Raw genomic sequence first — 27033 nt, 5'->3', positions numbered from 1 at the left:
GACAGCAAATTATTTTAAATAATATTTCGCTTGCATTATAAATGTATTTTTCAATTTATCTTTTTATATTTTCAATTATCTTTTTATCTCACATACATTACATCACAAAAAATATTACAGTAATTATTCCAAATAATATTTTAAATAATACTTTTTCCAAACAAACACTTCTTTTCATTAAAAAAATCTAGAAAATATAATAATTTACTTGTCCAATCTGGGGGATTACTTCTTGTTGAATTTACTAACTATTTATTACTTGTGTTTGAAACAATTTTGTGTTAGAAAACCCCACTCACCATTAGTCCCTTACTGATGGGGAAACACCTTCGGAAATGCTTCTAGAGAGTACAATAATACACTTTTATGATTTGGAGGATCACTTGTTATTGAATTTACTAACTATTTATTACTTATGTTTGAAACGATTTTGGACCAGAAAACTCCACTCGTTATTGGTTTCTTATTGATGAGAAACACCTTCGGAAATGATTGTAGCGTGTGGAAATTAAGTACAAATAGGCTAATTGCTATGCATAACTTACACCTGGAAGTTTTTTTTTATCTCTGTATTTTCATTTTTAATGCAAGTGAAAAGATTCAAACTCGAAAACTCTCACTTACACTTCCTCCTCCAACCCACTCAACCCATCCTTCCCCCTTGTATGTCCTTTGTTGATTAGAAAACTGCAGAGCCAATTTCTCTCTCACTTACACTTCCTCCTCCAATCCACTCAACCCATCCTTCCCCCTTTATGTCCTTTGTTGATTAGAAAACTTCAATTTTCAGTGTGGCCAGCTTGGGAAGCTACCTCCACCTAGCACTTTATAAATTATAAAGCGTCCCGACAACAAAATCCCGGAAATTGCCTCCCCCTAGCACTTTATAATTATAAAGCATCCCGGCAATAATCCCTCAGAAGACTGATTTTCAACAAAGGTTCAAATTAATCTCTCCCCTAAAAAACTTGTTAAAGTCCTGAAGACAAGTATAGAAGAAGATTTTTACCTCAGAATAGAAAATAAAAAAAATTACTTCAAATCATGATATGTTCTTGAATGAAAATGATTATAAAAAAATGCCCAAATGGAAAATCTATCAGCATTTTGCTAGTTAATTCTTTCCTCTAAACCAAAGTGATAGCAAACTGAAATGTTAAAATCAGCATAGTCTAACCGAACTTTACTTTCATGTAACAATTTCATTCAGGCAGAAGCTCTAGGAACCCTTGCAAGTAACCTGTCAAGAGACACTATGTACATAGACAAAAGACTGCTCCAAGAACAATTAAGCCCAGAACAGTCGACCTAGGTGCAAAATGACTATCCAGATTCCATATGCATACACAGCACATCAGACCCACAAAGCCTAAGTCAGAAAAGCAAGAAACCAGGTTACCATCTTTTGTGAGGCATGAAAGACAAAAGGAGCTAAAGCATCAGCAAATACCGGTAGCGTCGGGCATGTCACCATGCCCAGCATAAAACAATTGAGGCTCAAGAGAGCTACTGCAACAACTGCATGTTTGTTCTTAATTGTGGAGAAGAACCGGAGCACACACATAAGAGACATGATGACGACAACAAAAAGAGCAAGCACAAGAGGCATGCACGGTTCTCTGGCTTCCCACACAATCATTCCAACCAAAAGTGACCATACTGCACTGAAAAAGCTGTGAGAAAGAGCTTCCTGCCTCCTCTGTTCTAGAACATTGTCCATACGGAAATTCGGAGTCATCGTGTCTTGAAAAGATGGATGGATAAGCCCACAAGCTTCTGACAGAACTTTGCTTGCACCAGACATTTCAGATTTACTTCCTTTTCCATCCTTCCACTTATCCCTGCATCTCATATTGTCACCTTTGACACCATTTCCCTTGTAATGGGATCTCAACAACGGAATCCAAAACTTACGTGCATTCTTGACAGTTTGGCTAATCTGACCTTCATCTTTACTTCCGCTGCACCAAAATGCTTTACCCTGGACTTCCTTTAACTGATTATTTTCAGCCTCCAAATTCTTCAGCTGCTTGTAATAACAAGAGCAATCCATCATCCAGTGCAATTTGTAAATGTCATTCAGCAAAGTGTTACGTATTTTTATCAAAACTATTTTATGAAGCAACTGATCAGGGTCTGAGGCCTGTCTTGGTTTGGTTGGCCTAGATCTGGGCTTACAGCTTAGCACTATATCAAAAACTTGCACAATGTGGTACACTTGGAAAGATTTTGTGACAATTTTCCCAATTTGGAAAAAGAAGCAAATAAATATGGATCCAAAATGGAATTACTTTCACAATTTGGATCACAATTTGAAAAAGAAGCAAATAAATATGGATCCCAATTTGGAAAAATATGGAATTACTTTCACAAGCATCATTGGACATGTTTACTAAATTTTAACAGGAGAAACTTAGTCAAACTCTCATACGGTCATACCATAAATTAATATTAATCTATGGACACTCATTTAAACTCTGGGGAATAGCACATAATTCTTAAGTTGTTGGTGAAAACCTACTCACGCTCATCTAGTCAACTTTGAAATGCCAAAAAGTTAATACTCTTCTAGCTTCTACAATTGATTGGCCAGTAACACAATATTCTTCAAAAAGAGATATGAATGAGACACATTTATGCATCTAGTACAAACGTCTAGGCCTAGTCTGATGATATGTATCATACTAACCTATTGTTCAACCCTAGTTTACCGTGTCTGATTGTGGTCCTACTTTAATAGGTTGAACAAAGGAGGGAGGCAGTAAGTCTGATCTTGTCTGGTTAACAGGGCATTTTTGGACATATTTTTAGATTACCCTTTCCTCCTAAGTATGATACAGCAGCTTATTGGGTTAGCAGCAGGGAAGCAAAGGTTCAAGAATCTAATTGCAATTATTTTCTGGTACAACAAGACCTTCCTTTCACGGTTTTACAAACATGGAATTAATGATCATAATTCAGTTAAATTTCCAAAGTCCACTATCAAAGTTTTTATCTTTGTTGGGAAAATTAACATTTCTTGCGTACTTCTGCCTTTTTCGGTTGTTAAGAGGAAACTAATATGCACATATAAAAAAAATGCGCATATTAATTCCTTTTCATAGGCTTATTGTACTTATGCTCATGAGTCTGTCGGCCATGCAATAAACTCTATTGCCCTCGTTAGGATCATTTTGTAAACTGTGTTGCAAGTGGATACTTTCAAAACTCTCTTAGCAATGCCTGCACTTGATTATCAAATATAACAAATGAAATGTCATCATAAGAACCCAAGATGTACAGAATTTATAGTTTTTATTTAAATACTCATCTATCAAAAAGCTGGCTAGAAAGTGAATACGCACAAGTCTGTAAGATAGACAAAGGCAAGTGTCAATAAATTTGTAATGCATTTCTATGGTGATTGTGATCAAAGGTCATTTTCAGCTCAAGGATCTCTTACATACATCAGCCAACCACCTAAAAAAATATCACAAGAAAGATTTTTCTAAGTCATAGTTCAGTATGTAAATATTCTCAAAAGGATGCAAGATCCTATATGATTTTTCCAAATATGCTAATTTGCAGCAAACTGCACATGGCATCAAATTTCAAACTCACACAAAGATCAACAATTTACCTCACCGTCTAGTAGCTCCATTTTGGAGATTGCCTCAGCATGTTCATCTTCAACTTCTGCTAAGAGGGCCTCCATCAGCCGATGTTCTTTAATGGCCAACTGCAATTGTTCCTCAAGTTTCTTTGTATGCCAAATCATGTTCTCCAACTCAATTTGCAAATCCTGTATGCGTATCTCCAGCTACATTATGCTGTTCTCACATCAGTAACAGAGAATACTACGATAACAACACATGCAATTGGAACTGGTTATACCTCTTATCAAGATAGGCAATACTAATGAACAAAAAGTATTGGCAGGTGTAAAACATCAGCAGATGGTCATTCTAGCTGCTATCCAGCTTTCCGTTTTTCCTCATACGCATTAATCAACTAAGAATGTGAGTTTGAATGAGAGAGACAGACAAAGTGTTGGAAATAGAAGTACGGAGAGTGCAAGAAAGGTCTTTGAGGAGAAATTGGAGGAGACGTTGGAAGCAAAGCACCAACAGAAAGCTGGTACTCTACAATATGAAGCAGCTGGCTCTCTTTAAATTCCTCTAGTTTATGCTTTATATGTAACGTGGAGTTTGACAAATTGAGAAGTTACACCTAAAGAGCTTTCGTCAAGCATGACAATTGGAAAGCAGCCGTAGTTTTGTTCAGAAATCTGCAAATTGTCTGCCAGGGCTTAAATACTTGTGGATGAACATATGAGAGAGGGGAGAAATAGACAGACAGACAGATAGACACATAACAGAGATAGGTAGGTAAATGCAATGCAGAGAGAGATAGAGAGAGAGAGAGAGAGAGAGAGAGAGAGAGAGAGAGAGAGAGATGGGGAAAAAAAAACCTATTTGTGACTGACCAGAGGCAATGGCACCTACAAATGAAGTTGGTGGAATCCTCATGCAGGTCCTAACTTGACAGTGTCTTAAAATTGACTGTTAGTTTTTTCCTGCTGGAATTATGACTATCTATCCAACTTTGGCTCAACAAGACTCTCTAGAACAGTGTCTAGGTGTCGATGATGTTTAACAATGTTTTTTTGACTAACTAGGTGTTTGAAAAACTGATGGCTTTTATGACCTAGATATCAAAACTAAGCTGATCCAGAGATCATGAATTCTTCAAGGACAAGTCTTCAAGGACAAGTGGATGAAAGGTAGATGAAGAGAAGGCATCATCCAAATGGATTGCAATTTCGACAATTCTTAACTTCCAAAAGCTTTCCAGTTTTTAAGCAAGATTATTATAGAACAACATATAGCATTTATGCAAGTTCTTGTTGCTATTCTGGTGTAAAAAATGGGAAAAGAGGGACTAAACACTAATGCAAAACAAATCTTCATGATTGATTTCTATTCTACTTAATCTCTACACTAGTTTATATACTCAAATTATCCAATACTTCTAAATCAGAAGTTTTAGGTTTCCATTTCATTGTACTTTTTAAACTGCAGTATTGTGGAGCTCTAGTTTCACTAGTTGGTTTCCTCTTTCATTCCCAGTCCCCAGCATAGAAGTCTGCCACTTGACATAAAAGAGCCTCCACATAACTCCACAGACAAAATATATAATGATCTTAGAATGTAGAATCGGACAACTGATGCATTCTCATACATGTTAGGTTAACAATTGCACTTGCTGCAGGGATGGATGTAACTAGTGCCTGTGGGAATAAGAGTAAACTCCTGCTATTGAAAAATAAGAAACAGAAGATAGTACTTGAAAATGGCAAGGAAAGCTATAATGAGAGAAAGAAAGGAGTCAAGAGATGTCTCATAACCATAACAAACAGCCTTTGCTTAACTCTTGGCTTCCACAATATAAAAAATCAGTAAAAGTGCTTACTGCTTCGCTACCACCAGCTACTCATCTGACAAGGCACAACTCTAGCTGCCCAAAAAAATCTAAGAGTCGCACATGCCATCCATCCATCCATGAAAGCAACAAAATAATAATAATAATAAAAACTGATGTTTTAATGCTTAGGTATCAGTTAAACAAGGATGTATTAATTAGATTAAAGCTGTCCTAAAAAACCAATAAGCACAACCACTGGAAAGAAAACTCAGTGAGAAAGGGAAGTAGAACTGTCATTCTGAAAGTTGATATTCCCATTTAAGAAATGTGCTTTTAAGGACACCAGGTCCATCTGATCAACCTTATAAGTATTCACCAGAATACACAGACTGCATAACAGCTTATTAGACAAATCCAACTAGATCTTGCTCCTCAACTATTGGTCTGACTATAGCTTGATGTTTCTCTTTCTTTTCCACTTCTCCCTCTACTAAATAACAAGTGAATACTTCAACACCAGTTATCCAAAAGTATGAGTTAATGATATGAAATCATTAAAAGATCAGTGGCAGAATGAATCAGATGTGGGGTGTTAGAGAACAGGACTAGACAATTGCCAAACAACAATTGGGGCATACTGCTTCCAAGCTACTTATATTTTTCTGTCACACACTAGAACTGGTTTTACCTCACATGGTTGCATCTAATACTTTGGCAAACACGCTGTAAACCAGTGACCGAGTTAAAAGAAGACAACGCATATAGTCCTATCCATGCCATCCTAACAACTCACACAAGAGCAGATGCAAATCCTGACACCGAATGTGTAAAATTTGACTGTTGCGACTGATTGATACTCTTTTGCAGAAGTTGCCTTACTCAAATTTGTCCTCCATCAGCTTCTCATGTCTTTTAGTTCTTTGATAAGTGTAACAAGGCAGAATCTCATGCATGAGTTTCTTCATGCTCAGACAACCACATTAACTTCATACTGTCCAAATGCACATTGACAAACTGCTTTGATATAGCTTCATGCTAAAGACTAAGAAGATTACTGGTATAATCAATGTCAAGTGGCAGAAGTTCTAAGGGAAATATCTGGTTCCATTGAAATGACTTCACACTACGTGTGAAGATTACAGATTTTCTAATCCATGAATAAGATTTTGAGATGATTCATTCTTTACAGTATTGGACAAAAACTATCAATTGGATAGCAAATCTAGAATTGCATTTCTCAAGTGAAAGGTAAAATGAAGCATATTCAAACAAGCAAGTGAAGGGAGAAACTTTGATTCTCCTTCAAATGATTTTACTCAGAAATAAAAGCGAATTGTGAATACAAACTGAAAGCATGCTGTAAAAATTTTTGAAGATTTGGTACTACGGAAATGATTCATACATGAAAGTTTACTGTCCATAAATAATTTCATCTTTTGACTACCTTTTTAACTCTTTCCATAATCCACTGCATTCAGGTATATAACACAAGTAGACTGAGCGAGCTGTAGATATTTTAAGTCATTGACTGAAAGATTTTCCATTAAGTTGACATTCCTTGACACCTTTACCAGCAGATGTCAGGAATTCTTCAATATAAAGAAGACCCTATGAGGTTAAAGAGTCAGAGATGATTAGTAATGTAGCAGTAGACCAGCATCCAAAAGAGGAAATTTTAGGGGAGTGGCAAGGAAGGAGGAAGGTAAAGACCAAGTAAATGAAGATATGTCAAAACTATGTTCCTTCCTGGAATTAGGATATATTGCTGAATTTATTTAACTTAACACCGACCTTAGACCAATTTTCTGTCTTCAGTTTTGTTTCCTTTTTCTGTTATAAGGCCACTAGACGTCCTGGGGGCTTAGCATGGATTTTATGTTCTGCTCAAAATTTTAGGATAATGTAAAACTAGAGAATACTAAACATTGGATGACCAAACAAGAAGCCTATCAAATCTTCTAACCTTTACTAAATACTTAAAGATAGGAAGAACCCTTTAGCTGACAGTTGAACCAAGTCTTACATATTATAGATGCTTGAAACAAATAAAATTGAAAATATTAAACTCACCAGTTTTTCCTTTTGCAGTGCAGTCAAAGCTCGCACTGGAATTGACAAAATAGCAATTGCCCAAATTGTGACACTCCAAAGGATTTTCAATTGGAAATTGATACCAGCTCTCAACAGCTCAATCCAAGTCTGGATTACTATGCAAATGCTTCTCAAACAAAATAGACAAAATAGTTTAGCCAGTGACAAAGGCTTTGTCACCAAAACAAATGTTGTACGTGTGAGGTCAAGTAACAATGCCATTAGATCTAACGCTATGCTCCAAATCTAATGCACTTGCTGTAGTAGTTGTACATCATCTGCATTAAAACAAAGTTAACCATAACATATTCAGAGCATAGGTAGCTATTTTATCTTTCGAGCAGTATTGTATACGACAAATTGGGTGCCAGCAAGTAAAGATTGAGCATTCAATTACCAAAGTAAAAGCTCAAAAACCACAAGGTACACAATCAGAGATAACAAAGCAACAATTTCATTAAAAAATGCAGAAACCAAGAAATGACTTGCAACCATGAAAGGGGAACGGAGAAACATAAATGGGATCATGATATACTCAAGCAATTAGAAGTAAAAGTTAAGCTATAACAGCAATCTCTACAGGATAAATGCACAAACTGCCAGTTTATGTCTGTCTTAATTGTAACTTAATACCATATCAGCACAAATTCACATGATGCAACCAATTTTCAAAGATTGCTTTTTTTATTTTTTGGTCCTATTAATGGGTGAAAGCATCACAATCGCACAAGCAATGATATCTTCACAGCTTCTAACCTCCTTGGTTCCCAATAGTTAATGCCATTGCACCTTTGACTTTCCTTTCTCATCTTTCTTTTTAAAAATTTATCTTTGGCTTGGCTAACGGTTCATTTAAGAGGTTTGCTAATCTATACAAGTACAAAATGATCAATTTAAAATTAAAAAAAAATTTCTTCAATCACCATCCATTTCCAAGATTATGTATGTTATATTAAGGTCTATGTGAGATTAAAAAATCATCTTTCCGACGCAGGTTTTTAATCCTCTTTGAGTTTACATAGAAGTGTAAACATTCTACTTTACCACGTTCATTCAAAGGAGCTATCATGCTACTCAAAATTTTCTGGCTAAATTTGCTTACTTCCTCCATATATTGAAGTATCCATCAAAAGTACCTTACAATTTTATAATCCTATCACTTATAATTTCTTCAAATGCTCCCTTTCAGTGAAGTGCTACAGGTTTGCAGCCTCCAACAATATTTTTTCTCCCAAAATGTTTTTATAATTGAGTAAGCATTGTCCTTGGGCGAAGGATATTGATTTTTCATAACCACAAAAATCATCACTCGGCCGAAAATAGATCTGTCAAGTGTAGAAGGATGCATTGAGAAAATAATACTTTGACCTCAGTACCCTGTCTCTTACACAAAAGAATCAAATTGAATTTCTGTATTGAAAAATCAGAATAATTCATTTATAACACCTAACGGTTTGAAATTTTCACAATTTTCTCTCTTATGCCTTAAAATAAATATGTAAATACTAACATGAAAATCTTAAGTTGCTTATTCATTTTTCATTTCTTTGGACTCCTATGTATCCCTTGAACAGCAACAATAATCCCAGATGTTCAGGCAGTTTTGTCAGGTTCTGTCTTGTCAAACAGCATTGAAAAATTACAAAGTGAAAATTTTGCCACTAATACATGTTTATCCTCTTGACAGGCAAGAGCAAAAATAAATAAAAAAATAAATGAATAATTTAAATTTTCAACACCAACAGGCGGTGGTGATGGGATTTAAACCCCCCCCCCTTCCCCCCAAAAAAAACCGAATAAAGATGCAGAAGAAGAAGATGATGACGAAGAAGAAGAAGGTTAAAAAAAAAATTTCTAAAATTCCTCGTTTTACCCTCTCTGACTTCAAATAAATTTCAATGTCAAGTCCCTAAAATTCTGCACAAGCTTCTTACCTTTTAGGTGTAAAAACTTATCTACGTTAGACCTTTGGATAATCTCAGACATGTTAATCTAACAAGAAGCTAGGAAAAACACCATATAATCCTAGAGAAAGTTTAATAAAATCCCACAACCACAACTTCATCAAGGACCCTTTACAACCAAATATATACAAACACAAATCATAGCAGAAATGAGCTATTAAACATGCATGTTGTTGGCTCATCAACAAAACACAAAATAAAAAAAAAAAAGGCAAAAAAGAATGTATATATACGTCAGCAGTTGTAGAGAGTCAAGTGGGGAGAGAATTGTTGCTTACTGTAGTGCTGAAGAAGAAGCTTCCAACTGAATTGGATTGAACTGAACTGAAAAGAGAGATTTGGGAAGTGACATTGACTAACTGGAGAGTGAAAAAAAGGGGAAAGACTAAAGAGGATAAAAGAAGATCAGAAGGGAAGTGGCGAAACGTGGGATTAACATGAGAATGACACGTCGAAGCTGACTCACTCTCCGAACGTTGAAAAATTGGTGCAGGTAGACGTGGGATTGATAAGGGAATCTAGTCGATATCTTTAAGGGTAAATCGGCCAAAACGTTTCCATATTTTGTAAAATGACTTTTTTCATCTTTCATTTTTAAAAATATAATTTTATATTCCTTACATATTTACATTGATCATATTTAGTCCCTAACTAAGTTTCCGATTATTTTTTGACCGGAATCCATCACGGCACGTGATCATTTTTTAAGGATAAATTTATCAAATTATATTTTACATAATCTGATCTATAGTCCTCCATATTTTATAAAACAAATTTTTTCGTTTCTCACATTTTATAAAATAATTTTTTCACCCCTCACATTTCACAAAATGAATTTCTCCATCCCTCACGTTTCAAAAAATGAATATTTCCATCCCTCACTAATTATGTATGTGAGGGAAATCCTAAAAAAAAAATGTGTGTGAGTACCATAAATTATACGTGATCATTTGATTTCATCTCGTATTAGCTAGTAAATAATTTTGCATTCATTGTCAAGTTGGCCAATAAAGCTATTTTCGGTCAAAATACAATAAGAATATGCAAATTAAGGTTCTATTGATAAATATTAGTCATAATTATACAAAAAGAGAAGATAGCCCACAAGTTGGGCCCAATTACATATATGTGTTTATGCTATTATTATTAAGTAAAATCAAATAGACATATACATGTGTTTAAAAAATGTATTCACACACATAATTAGTGAGAAATGAAAAATTCATTTTTTGAAATGTGAGGGATGCAGAAATTCATTTTGTGAAATGCGAGGGATGAAAAAAATCATTTTATAAAATGTGAGGGACGAAATAATTTATTTTATAAAATGTGGAGAACTATAGATCAGATTATGTAAAATATAATTTGACAAATTTACCCTTAAAAAATGATCACGTGCCTTGCACATAATGGATTCCGGACAAAAATTGATCGAAAACCTAGTTAGGGACTAAATTTGTCCGATGTGAATTTATAAGGGATATAAAATTATACTTTTAAAAGTGAGGGACGAAAAAAATTATTTTACAAAATATGAGGGACGTTTTGGACGATTTTCCCTATCTTTAATCTACTACTACTACTTTTTTTTTTTTTTGGGTTGGACGGCAACATTTTAGTATTTTACGACTACTCTTGATGGGAATCGTTTGAATTGCGATATTAATTATTTAAGTATTTTTAAATATATTATATAAATACATAGTTTAAATAATATGTTATATAAACTTTTTAAAATATATTTATCTCTTTATTTAACTCGCAATATAGAATAAAATGATTAAATTTAATATTTTATTTTTAAATAACACAAGTCATTATGAAAACATCAAGTTTGAACTTTTGCTAAAACACTTTTAATATAAAAAATTTCATTTCTAATTTTATGGGATGATATTCAGTAAATTTCTTAAATGTACTTTTAGCACTCAAAAATATATTTTTTTCTTTTATTTACCAAAAACGCAACAACCCTAAGTGGAGTCTTAATCTCTTATACTATGAGAGAATGGAATGGATCCAATTGAGCGTTAAAATCCCAGATAGGTGCACCATGGAACTCTTTCTAGATTTAAAAAGCCAAGAGTTTCTCGTGTTTGATGCACATTGCACGTAAGGAAATTTGATCCTTCAACGGGCGCCCTGAGATGGAGTTAGTGGCCATTGGACCAATGATCTACTTGTTTGTTAATCTCCTGCTCTGTAGTGACCCGTTTTAGGCTAAGAAATTTGGGATTAATTTTTTTTATTGTCTGTATAAAGATTTTGTTATACAAGTAAATTTAAATGAATGTCACATTATTACTATTAAAATTTTAAATTCACTTTTTATTCATATGCCATGTATCTATGTTTGTTAGTGTAAAAAATCTTTACCCTAACAATGTATATAACATCAACTCAAAACATTTTAGTCGAAAATGACAAAATGAGAAGCTGGGTTCTTTTAGTTCTAAATTTTAGTCTTATTTTTTGTGCCCTTTTTTTTTTTGGATACAGTCATAAGTTTTTATTTTTTTTTATATTTGTTAAAGATTATACATAACTCATAATTCTGCGATTAACACAATAGCTTATGTTCATTAAGTACAAATAACTCACACTTTGTTGGATAATTACGTAAAAATTGAACTATACTAGCAATTATCGATTCAAGGCTTCAAACTCGAGGGGTTTTAAGTTTGACAATTAGACCAAAATCTTATGTGTCCGTTAGTTGATCATAAGTTAATCATAAGCTATTTTTTGGGGATATTTTATTAGTTGGTTCAGTTTCATAACGGAATTAGATAAAAGTGATAGTTGTTTTACATTGTGTTTGTGCCCTTTTTTGACCTGTGTATATCTATATGGTAAATTAAAATGTGTTTATCTGCGCCACTAGTTATAAAGTGGGGTTTTTAAGTGCTAGGTTTTGGAAATTTTAAATAAAATTCAATGAGCTTTTCCTAAATGTTAAGGGGAAAAAATGTATTTGTTCTAAACTATTGATGTGAAAACTCTAAATAAAATTAAATTTTGAACAACGACCGCGTTGGGGCTAGAGGTAGTTAGAGCTCGTTTGGATTGTAAATTTTTTGTGATTTTGTAGAAAAATATGTATGTGAGTCAAAAAGTGATTAAAAATATGTAAAAAAAAATTATTATTATTATTTTTTGTGAAAACTCACAATCCAAACAAGGCTCTAGAAAATAAGCTAGCACTTAGGCAATATTTTTTTTAAGGCAATCGTTGCTCTAGAAGATATCTAATTATGGAAAAGTTTTCAATAAGCAGTAACTCGTTTTTCCCTTTTCAATTGATAAAACATAAATCAATAATGCCATATCTGATGTCAGTCACATCTTATTTATTAGTTTCCTATATCTACATTTATTAGTTTTTGCCTTTGTACATTTTTTTCTTATTTTTCGTTTACATTTAATTTGTAATTACCTCCTCAAATAAAACCCTTATGTACATTTCTAAATTCATGGTTCGTGAGTGAAATTCATCAGTCGGTATATAACTACAATCAAACCAAATTTTCCAAATCGCTTCAACTAATGATTTATTAGCATCAATCGCAATGAGGGGCCAAAGATAAATAGTATTGCGAATTTAGAAAAATATCGAATAGATTAAATAGTTAATGGTGTCGAGACACATAAAACAAGGAAGACGACAATGAGGCAATGGAGGCAGACCCATTTCAATCACTTACATTTAGATCAACGCAGCAGCGATGCAACTACACATCATCCAAATCTATGTGTATTAAAGCACAAACAAGTCATTGGTGTAATTAAACTTTATAATTTCATAAAAGGAGTGTCTATCGAGTACGTATTTAGGCACTCGTTAAAATCTATTTTAAGTGTCCGTTTTCTTGAAAAAGTGTAATTGATTAGGAAATGTATGTAAATGCACAAGAGAATAATAATTATTAGTGTGTATATATATAGTAGGTTAAATGTAATTTAATTAACGAATATTTATTGAGTATCCGTTATGAAAACCCTTCATAAAATACTCTTAATAGACATTGTACAAAGTTAAGGGTTCTAATTAGAGATAACATTAGAAACCTCCTTTGAGATTTCTCCTAATATCATTTGACATTCTGAGATTTTAAGAATATCATTTTCCTCCCTTAATAATTGTAAAAAAGCTATATTAACCTCACTTGATACATAATTTACATATCAAATAAATGGAACTCAAAATATTTTAAAAAAGAAAAAAACAAAAGTCATTTTCTTCTCTTTCTCATTTTTTCAACATTCTCTCTTACTTAATTTTTTGGATGACTATGCGATCTTTTATTTATAAATTATAGTAAATTGAAATTTATTTTTTTTACTCTTTTTTTATTGTGATAGAGTGGGATATGATTTGTACAATCCAGAAAATTTCACCAAAATAATATAGGAGATAAATTTCATAAAACCATATAAATGGGGAGGCTATTTACACACATAAGAATATGTGTGGGAGAAGAGGAATAAATCAACTAATCACACATAAGAACAAGCTCTCTTATTTTCACTCTTGTCAAGTGACAATAATAATAAGACTCCCTTTATAGATTAGATGACCTGGTAAATAAGTTTTACAATTATAAAAAATTTTCTAATAAATTTTCAATTCCTAAATAATAAAACTACTATAAGTTGACTCCAATAAAACTACTAAAAACATAACTTGGCTAAAACACTGCTAAATAATAATTTAAAAACTTCTATTTTTAGACTTGATTTAGTATGCCAACATGATTTCTTTATTTATTTTGAGTTGATTTTCATAATGATCAGTACGATTTAAGGGCTTGGACATGAATTGAGAAGAAGTTGGGAAAAAAAAAATATAAGGTTCATACGAAACTGGTTTTGAGCAAATAAAGTTAAATTGGTGTTAGTGTATTTCTTTGCAAATATCCCTTTTTACTTGTCAAATTTATATGTTTTTTGGACTATAGCATTGCAAATTTAATAGGGTAGTACTATTGGAGATTGTTTTTTAGATAATAGTTTTCTTGGAGTAAATAGAGTGGTTTAGGAGTATTTTTATTTAGTGAGCAAAAGGGTTGTTTAGGTTTTCAAAATTTTGTTACACATATAAAAAAATAAGGGAGGTAAGGGATATTTTTAAAACTTTAGAGGTGCTTGGTGATATTAAGAGAAACATGAGGGGAAGTTTCTAATATTATCCCTTCTATTTAATTGATCTGAACATATTTTAAAGAACACGCCATTCAAAAGGAGAATTGGCTTCAAGTTCTTTACATAGTACATATTCTATTTGCTACTTGATTTGCGTAATAAAATAGACGGTTATTCAATAGTCTTCTAAGATAAGCAAACTAAACCACATAATTCCTTTTTTAGTTGTCGGGTTGTACTTTAGAACATGCTAAAATGGAATCTAGCATGCATTTGAAATAGTTATCCTTTTATGAAGCTTAGACTAAAATAAAATTCAGAAACACTTGAAAACCAATCAAAATGTTCAAGGATTTTATTGGAGTATCTTATAGTTTAGGGAATAAAAAGAAAATAACTAAAGTTTAAGGGCTTAAGGAGGAATTGACCGAGACGATAAGAAAATAAATTGTTGCTCGCTGATATCTTCTTTCTGCAGTTGTATGAAAGACTCAAAGCATTGGGTTGGGGATCTAATGCTTTAAACATAGAAAGCTTCAAGAAAAAGCATGCTTCTGCCTTTCTGGCCCTCTTTCTAGTACTTTTGTTTTCCTCCTCTTTCATGAGATGTGTTTGGTAGTTTTTATGAGTTATATTATTAAAACAAAGTTGTGAAGAATGACGAAGCACAAAAACAGATTATTAAACAAACCTATTTCCTTACTTTGGCTCATAGTAGATGAAAACAAAAAGGTATCCGGCAGATTTAATAAAAAAGTATCAGATTAATATATTTGCTCATAATAAAAATTAGGTCACGCTGGCCATACTTGGTTTCCAAGTTCAGGTGTAAATTATTATTTCAAACCGTTTTCACTTTTCCTTCTTGTTGTCCAAAAATGACAAACTTGTTCTCTTGAAATTTCTTTTTTCACTTCACTAAATTCTAATAGCCAAACAAAGCCGAAGAAATAATGCCCAAAAAAGATTGCCAAAACTTGCCTTTTGAGTTAACTCTTTGTCAATATCGTCTATTCAATGAAAATTTCATATTTGTTCAGAGAAACACTGCATCTATAACATCAGCTTTTGCAAGTAAGATATATAAAAACAAAAATACAAAAAGGTAGTCAAATTACGTGGTTAATAGAATGAAGAGCTCCTATAACTAGTCTACTTGAGCTATATTGAACTGCTCATAGCTTTGATTAATTATTCGACTAAATGGAACAAAGCACCTCAAAGATTGCCTTCATTACACTCTTTGATCATAGGAAGAAAAGCATCAAAAGCTAACCAAATTTTATTTTCCCTACACCCTTGAAGAACAAGAAACCCCTAAATCTGAAAATGAAATGACCTCAAGAAAAACACAAAATCCCATCTCAAAACTTACCTAGATGCACATAGCACAGCAATTTTTTGTTCTTGTTACCCTCAAAATGGCACTTTTGTAATCTTTTCCGAACCAAGGACAAGGACCTAAGTTACAGAGTAATTAATGCAGAACACCTTGGATTTAGCAAATAGCAAATGAGGAGTCAAAATCATTCATCTTGATTTGGTGCTACACTTTGGATATATAACATCTCCAATTTTGGGGAACTGAAGGTGGCAATCAAGATGCAACCAGAATTTGACGGAACCAAGCAACCCTACCCTCCATCGAGTCCTTGTGGTACCTTTCAAGTCGAAAACAATCAGGTTTTGGCTCAAAGACAAGAACACACTATTCTGTTCTTCCGGATCTAATGGGATTGGAGTTGATTCCACTTCAAACATCAAATCCACCGAGCTATTTTTGCCTACTTCGACAGGAAAATCAGCGCGCAACTGTGCTACCCTTACACCATGGAAACCTAGCAAAAACTTCGTCGCGTAAAAGGTTGCATGGGCTTTTGGATTATCATTCTCTGCCTTGATGAAGATGGTGGTCTTGACAGTGAGAATCCCAGCTTGATCGAAGTCGAGTCGGTCAAGTTGAGCGCTTGTTACGATCATTTGAGGCACCTTAGGCCGGATTACTATGTAACCGACGATTATAACGATGCCAGTGACTATGACGGCCACGCTTAAGAGGGCACAAAATATGGCAGCACACCAGATTAAAGGATTGGTGGGTCGTCGTAAACTGGGCCTTGGCATTGGAAGATGGTGGTGTTTCTGGAGAATGACAACATTCGGAGGAATGTGATGAAGAAGATGTTTATGGGTATTTTATGACGGTAAACTTGGAGCTGTGGAGATTGGGGAAATACTGAGACAGACACAACACATAGGGTTCTTGGCCTAATTTTGTGGTGATGGTTTTGGTATCTTCCTTTCCTAGAGATAAAGTTATCTTGATAACTCTTATGTTATATACTTCTACATGTAGGAAATGCAGCTACTTTTGCAATGAAAAGGTGAAATACCAAACTTGCAGTCCCTATGATCTTGTTTACAAAGTTAATTGGAACTCAGAATTTGGCTTTTTCACTTTTTGTTAACAGTTCACAAATAAAGATCATGGGATCATGTACTAGAAACTTCAAAGTATCCCGGGATCCGGAACAGGAAATTTTTTTTTTGGGGGGCGGGGTGGGGCGCTACCTTACGTAATTAAAAGGAAATGTAGGCTAGGGTCGTCGTTTTTAACTTACACATTGGACAATCTGATACAAAATTAAGGAATTTGGCTGGAGAAACTCGATGTGCAACAAATTCAGGAATTAGTGTGGTGATTTTCAACCTGACATTGTAAAATATTTATACAATTTACTGCCCCTTTTAAATGGGAAAAGAAATTAGTTTTGTATGTACAAGGTCACGAGACTTACATATTTATGATGTGAAACTTTTATAAAGCACAGAATTACTCTTTAACAAATACAAAGAAGATAAAATAGGTTTCTAAATCAAATTTGTTATATATTAGACTCCAAATAAAATGCGAATAATGATTTGCATGTGCAATATTCATGCTCATTAACCCCATTGGTTAATTCCATGAAATAAAAAGTAAATGAACTAAATGATCTGCACGTATGCTACTGCTAAGACTTTTCTAAATTCTTCAATCTGTATGTTATTCTATAATTGCACTAAGTATATATAACATCACAAATTAATTAAATATTCTAATTTAAAAATAAATTTGAAATTTGACGATTCAAACAACTTTCCCAAAATTGTTCAATAAAAGTAATAGATAGCTTCTCTCTTTGCATACGGGAATTTATCATTGCCAAAGAGGTTCATCTATTATATTTTTTCATTTTAAATTAGAACAATAGTAGAGAATATGAATAAAAATTTACACGTGCACTAATCGTGTGCTCTGAGACCTAAAATAGTCTCTTTATGTAAAAGAACGTCGAAAAAAATTCTCTAAGTTTTAGCTTCTACAAGTTTCAAGTTCCTTATATTGATTAATATGTGCTATATTCAATTAAAAAATAGTTATATACCTAAACTATATGACCGAATTGAATTCTATTGTGTATGACTGTTATAGTAAATATCGTGCATTCTTTTTTGATAGGAAGAAAAGCATCAACAGCTAACCAAATTTTGCTTTCCCGATACCCTTGAAGTAGAGGATATGGGAAATGAGAATAGGCCTTAATTCTAAAACTCAATAAAATTACCTCAAAAAATTCAAAATCCCATCCCTAAACTTTGCCATTCAAGTCCAAATTAATGCACAACAAAATCAGGGAATTAATCTTGTGATATTAACTTGGCATTGTGAAACATTGATCCAACCAATTACCCCTATGTGGAAAAAAATGAAAAAAATTAGTAGGTATAAATGTTAAGATATATATATAGATATGGTGACCTCTCTCTCCGAACTGACAACTTATGAAGTACTATAGTAGAGTGTATTGACTCTCTCAAGAGTTTTCTAGAAATTGTTTTCATAGTCATGTAACAACAAGCAGTAGCAGCAACCTAAAGCCATTGTAGCTTTAGATTCAATATCGTTTCCCAATTTTATGACACAAGTTGTAAGGGAATAAATACTCCTTATTTAATATTCATTGTTTACTTCTAGAGACAAGGTTTGGGCCCTCTCTAGAATCTTGTTTTTTTTCGTTCTTCCTCTTAATAAAAATTTTTTTAGCCAAAAAAAAAAAAAAAACAGTAGCAGCAACCGACATAGCATAGAAAAATAATCTATTGCATTATCGAAAAACTACAACCTACTTGGTACAAGTAGAAGACCACTGTTTTCGTGGCAGTGAGGTGAAGTCTCCAAGTGATGCAAGTCTCCAAAGTTTAGTAACTTTGTGCAAAAAAAAAAAAAAAAAAAAAAAGCAGTAGCAGCAACCGACATAGCATAGAAAAATAATCTATTGCATTATCGAAAAAACTACAACCCACTTGGTACAAGTAGAAGACCACTGTTTTCGTGGCAGTGAGGTGAAGTCTCCAAGTGATGCAAGTCTCCAAAGTTTAGTAACTTTGTGCACTAGTGTTGTGTGCCGATTTTGTCCAATGGTTTTATTACTTGGTGTAATAGCTTATCTGGAGTAACGTGTTTTGTGTTTAATTATCGAGTGTTATTTGTGAAGTTTAGTTTGGGTCTACCACTTAACAAATCGATCAACAAATAGCTCAAGAAACTGATTGATTAGAGCAATGGTATGGTAAAAGATCAAAACTTTTTTCCTTCTAAACACACACTTGGGTATAAGACTAATAACAAATCTGACCTTTGAACCAAATTTGACATCAAATTTAGTTCATTCAAGATCCTCCAATTCTTCGCCACTAAAATATTGATTAGATCCATACTTTAGATTATTGTCCAACCTAGTGTGTAACACATGAATTAACATCATTTTCAAAATTAACAAAAAGACCTTTCTCTTTTCTGAGAATATTTGAAATAGTATAATAGATAGAATCCATTTTCCATAATGAATTCTCAGTTTATACCATATTGAAAAAGTGTCAATTTGTTTTAAAGTATATATAATTTCACAAATTCAAATAACTTATAAATTTCAAAATTATGACTTTTATTACACTATGAACATAGAGTTGGGTAGAATAGGTGAAATATGAATACATACTCGAGAAATTATAACGATGATTCTTATTATCTAAATTGTTGAGCGTTATTTGTGCAACTTAGTTTGGGTTACTACTTAACAAAAATCAACAAATAGCTCAAGCAACAGATTGATCAGAGCAATGATGTGGCAAAAGATCAAAACCTTTTTCCTTCTAAGCATACACTTGGGTATAAGACTAATAAAAATTTGACCTTTGAACCAAATTTGACATCAAATTTAGTCCTTTCAAGATTCTCCAATTCTTCTACACTGAAATATTGATTATATCAAGCAATTGTTCTTGTCAACCAAGGATTGTGAAGACCCGAAAGTTATTTTATATTTTCTTTTATTTTCATAAGTTAATTTATATTTTTTCCTTTTCTTTTTCTCTTAATTTACTTGTCTTAATTTCTTGCTTGCCTTAATGGTTGAGTCATGATTTTATCTTTTTTCGATATATAATTTGGTGCATGTTAAATTTCATAGTGCATTATGCTAATGTGACCAATTAGTGAGGTATGTACTATAAATTTGGTGGATTAGAGGGAGTTTTGGATAAAAGGAAAATTATTGGAATAGAGGTGTTAAAAGGTAATAGGATGAAGAGAGATATTTGAGAAAATAGTTAGACATTAGTTGTTTGGATGCCATTTGTCAATCATCCCTTAAACTTTGACCAAGACCAAGACAACTTTCTTTCCCCATTAAACTTCCATTTCACGAAATTTCTCTTCATTTTCTTAATTGCTTTGCTTGGCCAAACAGAGAGAGAAAAAAAGAGAGAAAAAAGCCTCAAGTTCTAACCTTAATTTCTTGCTTGATTTGTGAGAAAATAAAAAAAACCCTAATCTACTCCATAGAACTTGGAGGCAAATGTGGAAAGGAGTTCTTGGTGAAATCTTGGAGGAAGAAAGTTCTTGATTTGCATTCCATCTTAGGTTTTGAAGTAAAAGAGCTAGGAACCATCTCTTTCTTCTCTTATCTTGAGGTTTATTTAATATATGCAGTAATAGAAGCTAAAGGAAGCATGATTATGAAAGATTTCATGGTTTTATTAAGTTTTATTGTAATTTCCAGCTTTGATGCAAGTTATATGTAGCTTGGTTAAGAGCTTTATATATGTGAAATTTTGCTAGATTTTCTTGCCTAGAACATGTACCGTACACCCTAAGATATGTTATCTTGATTGTTAGTGGTTTTACCATGAAACTAGGGTTGGAATTAGAAGGTTAACTTGAGGAATTTGGGGGAGATGCTGCTGAAATTTTTCCTTGTTGGTCAAGTGAGAGAGAGTGAGAGTTGAGAGGTAATTTTAGGGTGCTTTGGACCTACTTTGCTAGAAGTTACTTGGGAACACCTTGATTTTCACATATAGATTGGATTTTAGCCAAAGCCAAGTGATTTAAGAGGAGGAAATGGTTGTTTGCCCTAAAAATGTTTTATAGTTGGGAGTGTCTAGCTTTAAACTTGAGATTTTGTCACTTTTCTTCAAAGTCGTGTTTACACTTAACATATTTTTGCTCCATGCTATGCCTATGGTAGTGAGTTGCATTTACGTAATTTTCCATTTGGTTTTGACAAGTACAAGGGGTGATTTTTAAGCCACTATGTTGGAAGTTGATGGCTTCTTATGATATGTTATCTGATCACAAATTTCGAGAGTGGTCAGGAGGTAGAGCCTGAGTTTGACCTTACTGAACCTTAATTGGTTGGTGAGTGTTCTAACTGCATATTAGAACTTGTAGCTTGATTCTCGCATGATTTTGATGAGATTGTGAATCTTGAAATGCTATTTTGCAATGATTGATTAGTTGACTACTCTTGACTTGTTAAACTCGCTTGACTCGATATTGCTTGAGCGAGTATGTAATTTATCGCACTTGCTCTAATTTGATATTGTTACAAGTGAAATGACTCTTGTGCTTGACTTGAAAGTTGGATGGGTATGTTATCCAAGGCTAATCGGTCGAATCAAGCTAGCAAGGGTTTGATCGAGTAGACTGATGAACCATGGGTAGTGTTTATCCTTTATCACACTTGATATGGTATACTCGAGTATTACTATGCAATGCACTTGGGAAGTTCGAGTCCTATAAGGGGTTGATCAGTGGACGGAGACTGGAGCTAAGTAGTGATCTACGGATATTGCTATTATCGCATATTCAAAGTTGACGGAGTGTCAACGGATTTAAGACAAACTGCTAGTGAATTGGTGCACGTGAGTAAAAATTGTATCCTTTTACTTGAAAGTGTTGTTATTTTCTCATCTTGTTAATGAAGTGCCTTGTTGGTGTTTTCTTTCTTCGTGATGTGGACCTCTTGCCAATTTGCTTGCATGTTTTCTTGGAACCTCATTGGGCATTAGCTCACCCTATTAGTTTGTTTTCCTTACAGGGGGCGAGAATGTGGGTGAGTGAGTGGGAGAAAGTTGGAGTGTCTATCTAAGTTTTTTTTTTTTGTTAATGTACATATGTATAAGTTTGAATGTTATTGCTACTCTTGTTTTAGTGGTTATGAATCTTGGTTCTAGGGTTTGTAAGTGAGTCTTGACGAGAAATAGGCAGATGATCTGCCTAACCCTGGGGTACGCCCTATGGTAAGATGGGGTTGTCACAGGTGATATCAGAGTCTAAGTTTGAATTAGCCTAGGTGGATTGAGTGTCTTGTAGTCATGAAAATTTAAGTGCAAATGTCTAAGTGTGAGAACCTAGAGTGTTAGGTGATTAACTTTGCTTCATTTGTCTAAGTTTCTTGTTCTCTTGATGCTGCTTGTAATGTAGGAAATGGAAGGAGACAGTGGGAATGGGAGTCCCACGTGGCCTCGTTGAGTGTTTAGTTATTAGGAACATCCAGGAGGGCCTATTCACCTTCTGATGCATAGAGTGAGACACTGTGATTGTTGAAGGACTTACTCATACCCTGATCGGGTGGTCCTAGCTATAGCGGACGAGAGGCGAAGGTTAACCGATGCCAACAATAGGGCCCAGACTGAGATCCATACCTGAGAGCAATACTAAGGATGCAAGGGGATAGAATTTGAGAAAATTAAGGCTTCTATTTTTGAGGAACAGAAGCAGACTAACGCTTTTCGAGAGCAAGTACAGGAGATCAATGGTCGTCTTGTTTGGATGGTGAGAGAAGTGAGAGATCGAACAGAAAACATCTTAACTGAGTGTGAGGTGCTCGTTGACAAGGTGGTATAAGTAAATTTAGCTAAGGAAGGTCAAGGAAATGTGGCCGCTAATGAATCTAACCTTAAACCTAAGCAAGGTCAAGCTGAACTTGAAGGGGAGGTGGAATCGGCTGGTTCGGTGATGAACTAAATGAGAGATTTAGGTTTTGTGATTTTATGCAAGGCAGTTAGGATGTACTATAGGGTAGCTGGGACGATGCATCACTTTTCTTGTTTTGCTTTTGTTATTGATGCGTTAAGGTTGACATGTATAGTATTTGCCTTTATTATGTGTACTTAACTTTGTTACGGTTGATATTTATAGTATTTTTGTGACCTGGTTTCAATGGTTAGGATATAAACTTGTTGTGTTATTTGTATTAAGTGTGTTACGTTGTCTTTGGTTTTATGGTTGAAAATTTATTTCATTCTATAGCTCTATTTCTTTTTGCTTATATAGATATGTATATCGCCCTACTTTTTTCTTGCTTATGTCTATCTAGACTATTTTATGAAGGTATGGATGGTGGACGAAGTCGTGGCCGTAAGCCTAGGCAACAACAGGAACTAAGGGATGAGAGAGAAGCAGCGACCGAGCAAAATCGTGAACCAAGGGCAGAAGTAGGGGACCAAGTAGCAACGGCCATACAACGAATGACCAATATTTTAGCATGTTTAGTAGAGCAATAGGGTCAATCTCCCGTTAACCAGCTTAGAGACCTTGAGATAGGAGAAGATAGAGTCCTAGAGCGCTTCCAAAAGTTTTTTCCACCTAAGTTTTTTGAAGGACCTGATCCGAAGGTAGCTGAGAGTTGGTTGGAGAAGATGATGAATATTTTTACGGCTCTGAACTATATGGAGGAGAAATAGGTGTCATTTGCTGTCTTCCATTTTAAAGGACTGGCCCGAGTACGGTGGAACGTTATTAGGACTAAGTGGGAAAGAGAACTGACGCCTATGAATTTGGATAAATTTTGCTAGGGAATTCAATGAGAAATATCTTCCACCTTTGGTCCAAGAAAAGAGAGAGGACGATTTTATCAGGCTACATCAGGAAACCTTAAGTGTTTCCAGATATTAAATTCAATTCATGAAATTGTCCAAATTTGCTCATGAACTGATTGTTATGGAGCAAAAGAGAGAGACGGTTTGTATAAGAGTTGAATGTGAAGATCTAGGAAGCTTTGCGGCAACTTAAATCAATACTTTCATGGAAGCTCTTGAGAAAGCCCAAAGAATTGAGAATGCAAGGGCGCAGGTAAAGACTTTCCATGCAAGGAAAAAAGGTGCGCTTAGTAGTAGTCTCGGACAAGGGTAAGGTGATCGAAGTATACCACCTTCCAAAATAGGAAGAGGGCTGGTGGCGTGAGACTTCCGGGGATAGCAAAGAGAGTTTCTCCAAGAGGAACACAAAGTGGAAGAGGACAACAAAGAGGTGCCTCGCAAGGAAGCCAAGCATGAATTTCTCATTCATCTTACGAATACTGCGGAAAACCAAATCATTTTGAGGACGATTGTTAAGTGGCTAATTGTGCATATAATTGGCGAATATTTTCCCCTTTATTTTGTCAAAATATGGCGTTAATCGATATATTTCACTCATATTTGAATTTTGGTGTTATTTTTAGGAATTGTTGGTGAGAATGAAGTAAAAGACATATTAAAAGTCGACTTCCAGAAGACGTCTGTTAAGCATGCCCACGCTTTGTCAAACGCGAAGTGGTGCTTCTAAAAATTTATGTCCAGTAAACTCCAGTCTGTTAAGTGTGTCCACGCCTTATTTGACAAGGCATTTTTAGAGTTCGCAGGACATGAGATCCATCTGTCAATTGATCAAGAAGCCGGTTGTATCCCATGGTTTTACACATCTGTCACGGGATTGGAGATCTTGAGGAGCTATGACTTAATGAAATTTATTTTGGAAACCAATTGATAGGTCTTGGTTGGTTAGTTTAGTTTAAGTAGGAGTCCTAGTAGAAAAAGGGGATCCCATCCTTATTAATAGGGGAGAAAACGGACGTGGGCTCTATCTCTCGCATTATTTTTCCTTTGGCTCTATTTTCGAAAAACAAGAACCCTAAATTAGTCTTGGCCGCGAATCTACCATGAGGAGCGGCTAGTTTGTTTTCTAGTTGAAGGAATAATTGAAGCTTTGGTTCTGCAATACTGTGAGATCTAATTTGATTTATTTGCTTCATTTATTTATGAGTATTTATATATTCTCTGTTCATTCATGATTATGATTATTTTCTACAGTTAAATACCTGATCAATATTTAATTGTCGAAATAGTCTATTGCCATCTGAAATATCAAATCCATAATTGTTTGATGGTTTTAGTATTTGTGGCGAATGATATAATTTGATTGTAAAAGAGACTTTTGAATTTATGTCACGGGAATATATAATCTAACTTAAATGAACCGAGCGTGTGTGTTTGTTGGTTAGAATTGGTAGCTTTTCTAATTATTGATGTTGTCAATAGGTTAAATCCTAAGAGCTTGTTTAAGGTTGCTTAATTGGCAAGAGAAATAGCCACAGAGCGTGTTGTGGTTATCGAAACAGTAAGGAGAAGCAGGTTGTCAGAGCGTGTTGACAACTATAACCAGTTTATTTATGAATAAGTGATTTCACTTTGGCATCGATGATCAGTTAAATGAATCAAAGTGAAAATTAGACCTTCGACTAGAGTGTTACCTATTCTTGGTTTAGTTTTATTTAATTTTGTGACATTGTCTTTATTTTTATTCAAGTGAGCTATTTAGCTAATTTCACCTAATCCCCCATTTTTCACAAAGAAATAAATCACTCAATCCCTGTGGATACGACCCTACTCACCGCTACACTCAAATCCATATTATTAGAGTAGGAACTTTTATTTTTGCTGGTTCGACAAGCCAACAACGATTGTTGGTTGAAGGCATGAAAGTGCTTGAGATGCGGGAGTGCCGAGCAGCAGATTGCTCATTGCCCACATATAGTTCGAGAGGGGAGTGTGACCCAGCGGTCAGACAGGTCAATCCCTATGCAAACAAATGTAAGAGAGAACTGGTTGAGAATGCTAGCCAAGGTATATGCGTTAGATCAACAACAGGTGCTTGACTCGTCTATGGTGGTAGAAGGTACGATCCTTATTTTTTATCATTTAGTCAAAATTTGGATAGACCCTAGTGTAACACATTCCTTTGTAAACCTTATTTTTATGTGTGGAATTGATGTGAAAAGCGAGAGGCTACTATACAATTTAGAAGTGAGAACGCTTCAGGTGACCAATGTTTACTTGCTAATACAGTCTATAGAAACTATGAATTTTGGATTGATGAGCGAAAATTGGTGGTAAATCTTATAAATCTAGCTATTAAGGGGTACGACGTCATTATAGGAATGGATTTGTTAGTCCAATATCATACTCGGTTAGATTGCAGAACGAAAGTGGTTGAATTTTGCATACTAGGTGAAGCGACCTTAAGACTAGACGTGAGGGATATCTCAGCCTCATACGCCATTATTTCAGAAATTTGGGTAAGGAAATTATTGAGTAAGGAAGCACAGGGGCATCCAGTCTTTTTAGTTAGCACTCCGGGAGATAAGGTAAAACTGAAGGATGTGCCGGTGATAAACGAGTATCCAAATATTTTTTCTAATTAACTAATGTGGTTGCCTCCTGGGAGAGAGATAGAATTAAAGATTAATTTGACACTTGAAACCACCCCCATTTCTAAGACTCCTTATCGAATGACACTTGTCGAACTTAAAAAATTGACGTTGCAATTGTAAGATTTATTAGAGCGAGAGTTTATATAGGAAAGTGAATCTCCTTGGGGAGCTCCAATGCTCAATGTCAAAAAGAAGGATAGGAGTTTAAGGTTGTGCATCGATTATCGGGGTTTAAATATGGTGACCGATAAGAATAAATATCTTTTGCCTCACATTGACGAATTTTTTGATCAATTGCAAGGAGTTGTGGTGTTCTCTAAATTGAATTTTAGGCAAGGATACTATCAATTAAGAATTAAGAAGGAGGACATGCCAAAGATTATGAGGTTGTAGCGATGTCTTTTGGATTAACTAATGCCCCAACAGCATCATGGATTTAATCCATAGGATTTTCAAACCCTATTTGGACCATTTTGTAATGGTATTCATTGACGATATTTTGGTTTACTCAAAGGTTAGGGAGTAATATGAGCAACATTTGAGAATAGTATTGCAAACCCTAAAAGAACATCAATTGT

The 27033-nt window shown here is 34.3% G+C and overlaps 2 protein-coding genes across 4 annotated transcripts; both read right to left on the bottom strand.

The window, feature by feature from the left end:
- Nucleotides 1–1173: 1173 nt before the first annotated feature.
- On the bottom strand, nt 1174–9887 carry LOC113705332 (uncharacterized). 3 transcript variants are annotated; one of them, XM_027227142.2, is made up of 4 exons: nt 9737–9887; nt 7474–7621; nt 3620–3799; nt 1174–2026 (listed from the first exon to the last, which is right to left on the bottom strand). In XM_027227142.2, exons 1-4 carry the CDS (start codon nt 9808–9810, stop codon nt 1370–1372), a joined length of 1059 nt encoding a protein of 352 aa, XP_027082943.1. In that variant the 5' UTR covers nt 9811–9887; the 3' UTR covers nt 1174–1369. The 3 variants fall into 3 exon arrangements, with proteins under 3 accessions (XP_027082943.1, XP_027082941.1, XP_027082942.1); XM_027227140.2 differs by having other exon boundaries at nt 7474–7772; nt 9737–9877; XM_027227141.2 differs by having other exon boundaries at nt 3620–3781; nt 7474–7772; nt 9737–9877.
- Nucleotides 9888–15762: 5875 nt separating this feature from the next.
- Nucleotides 15763–16890, bottom strand: LOC113707425 (NDR1/HIN1-like protein 12). The gene has a single exon (XM_027229755.2). The coding sequence runs from the start codon at nt 16722–16724 to the stop codon at nt 16131–16133; it is 594 nt and encodes a 197-aa protein (XP_027085556.1). The 5' UTR covers nt 16725–16890; the 3' UTR covers nt 15763–16130.
- Between the last annotated feature and the right edge of the window lie 10143 nt (nt 16891–27033).

Source organism: Coffea arabica, chromosome 8c, assembly GCF_036785885.1.
Source record: "Coffea arabica cultivar ET-39 chromosome 8c, Coffea Arabica ET-39 HiFi, whole genome shotgun sequence".
Classification (NCBI taxonomy): domain Eukaryota; kingdom Viridiplantae; phylum Streptophyta; class Magnoliopsida; order Gentianales; family Rubiaceae; genus Coffea; species Coffea arabica.
Note: the sequence above shows the minus strand (reverse complement) of the source record. Positions and strands in the feature narration are given on the sequence as shown.

Excerpts from the sequence above, each read along its gene's own strand:
- LOC113707425 (XM_027229755.2), bottom strand. The coding sequence starts at position 16,724 with ATGCCAAGGCCCAGTTTACGACGACCCACCAATCCTTTAATCTGGTGT.
- LOC113705332 (XM_027227140.2), bottom strand. The coding sequence starts at position 7,716 with ATGGCATTGTTACTTGACCTCACACGTACAACATTTGTTTTGGTGACA. Across the intron at positions 3,800-7,473 it reads CACTGCAAAAGGAAAAACTG|CTGGAGATACGCATACAGGA; the intron begins GTGAGTTTAATA and ends AGCATAATGTAG. Across the intron at positions 2,027-3,619 it reads TGGAGCTACTAGACGGTGAG|CTGAAGAATTTGGAGGCTGA; the intron begins GTAAATTGTTGA and ends TATTACAAGCAG.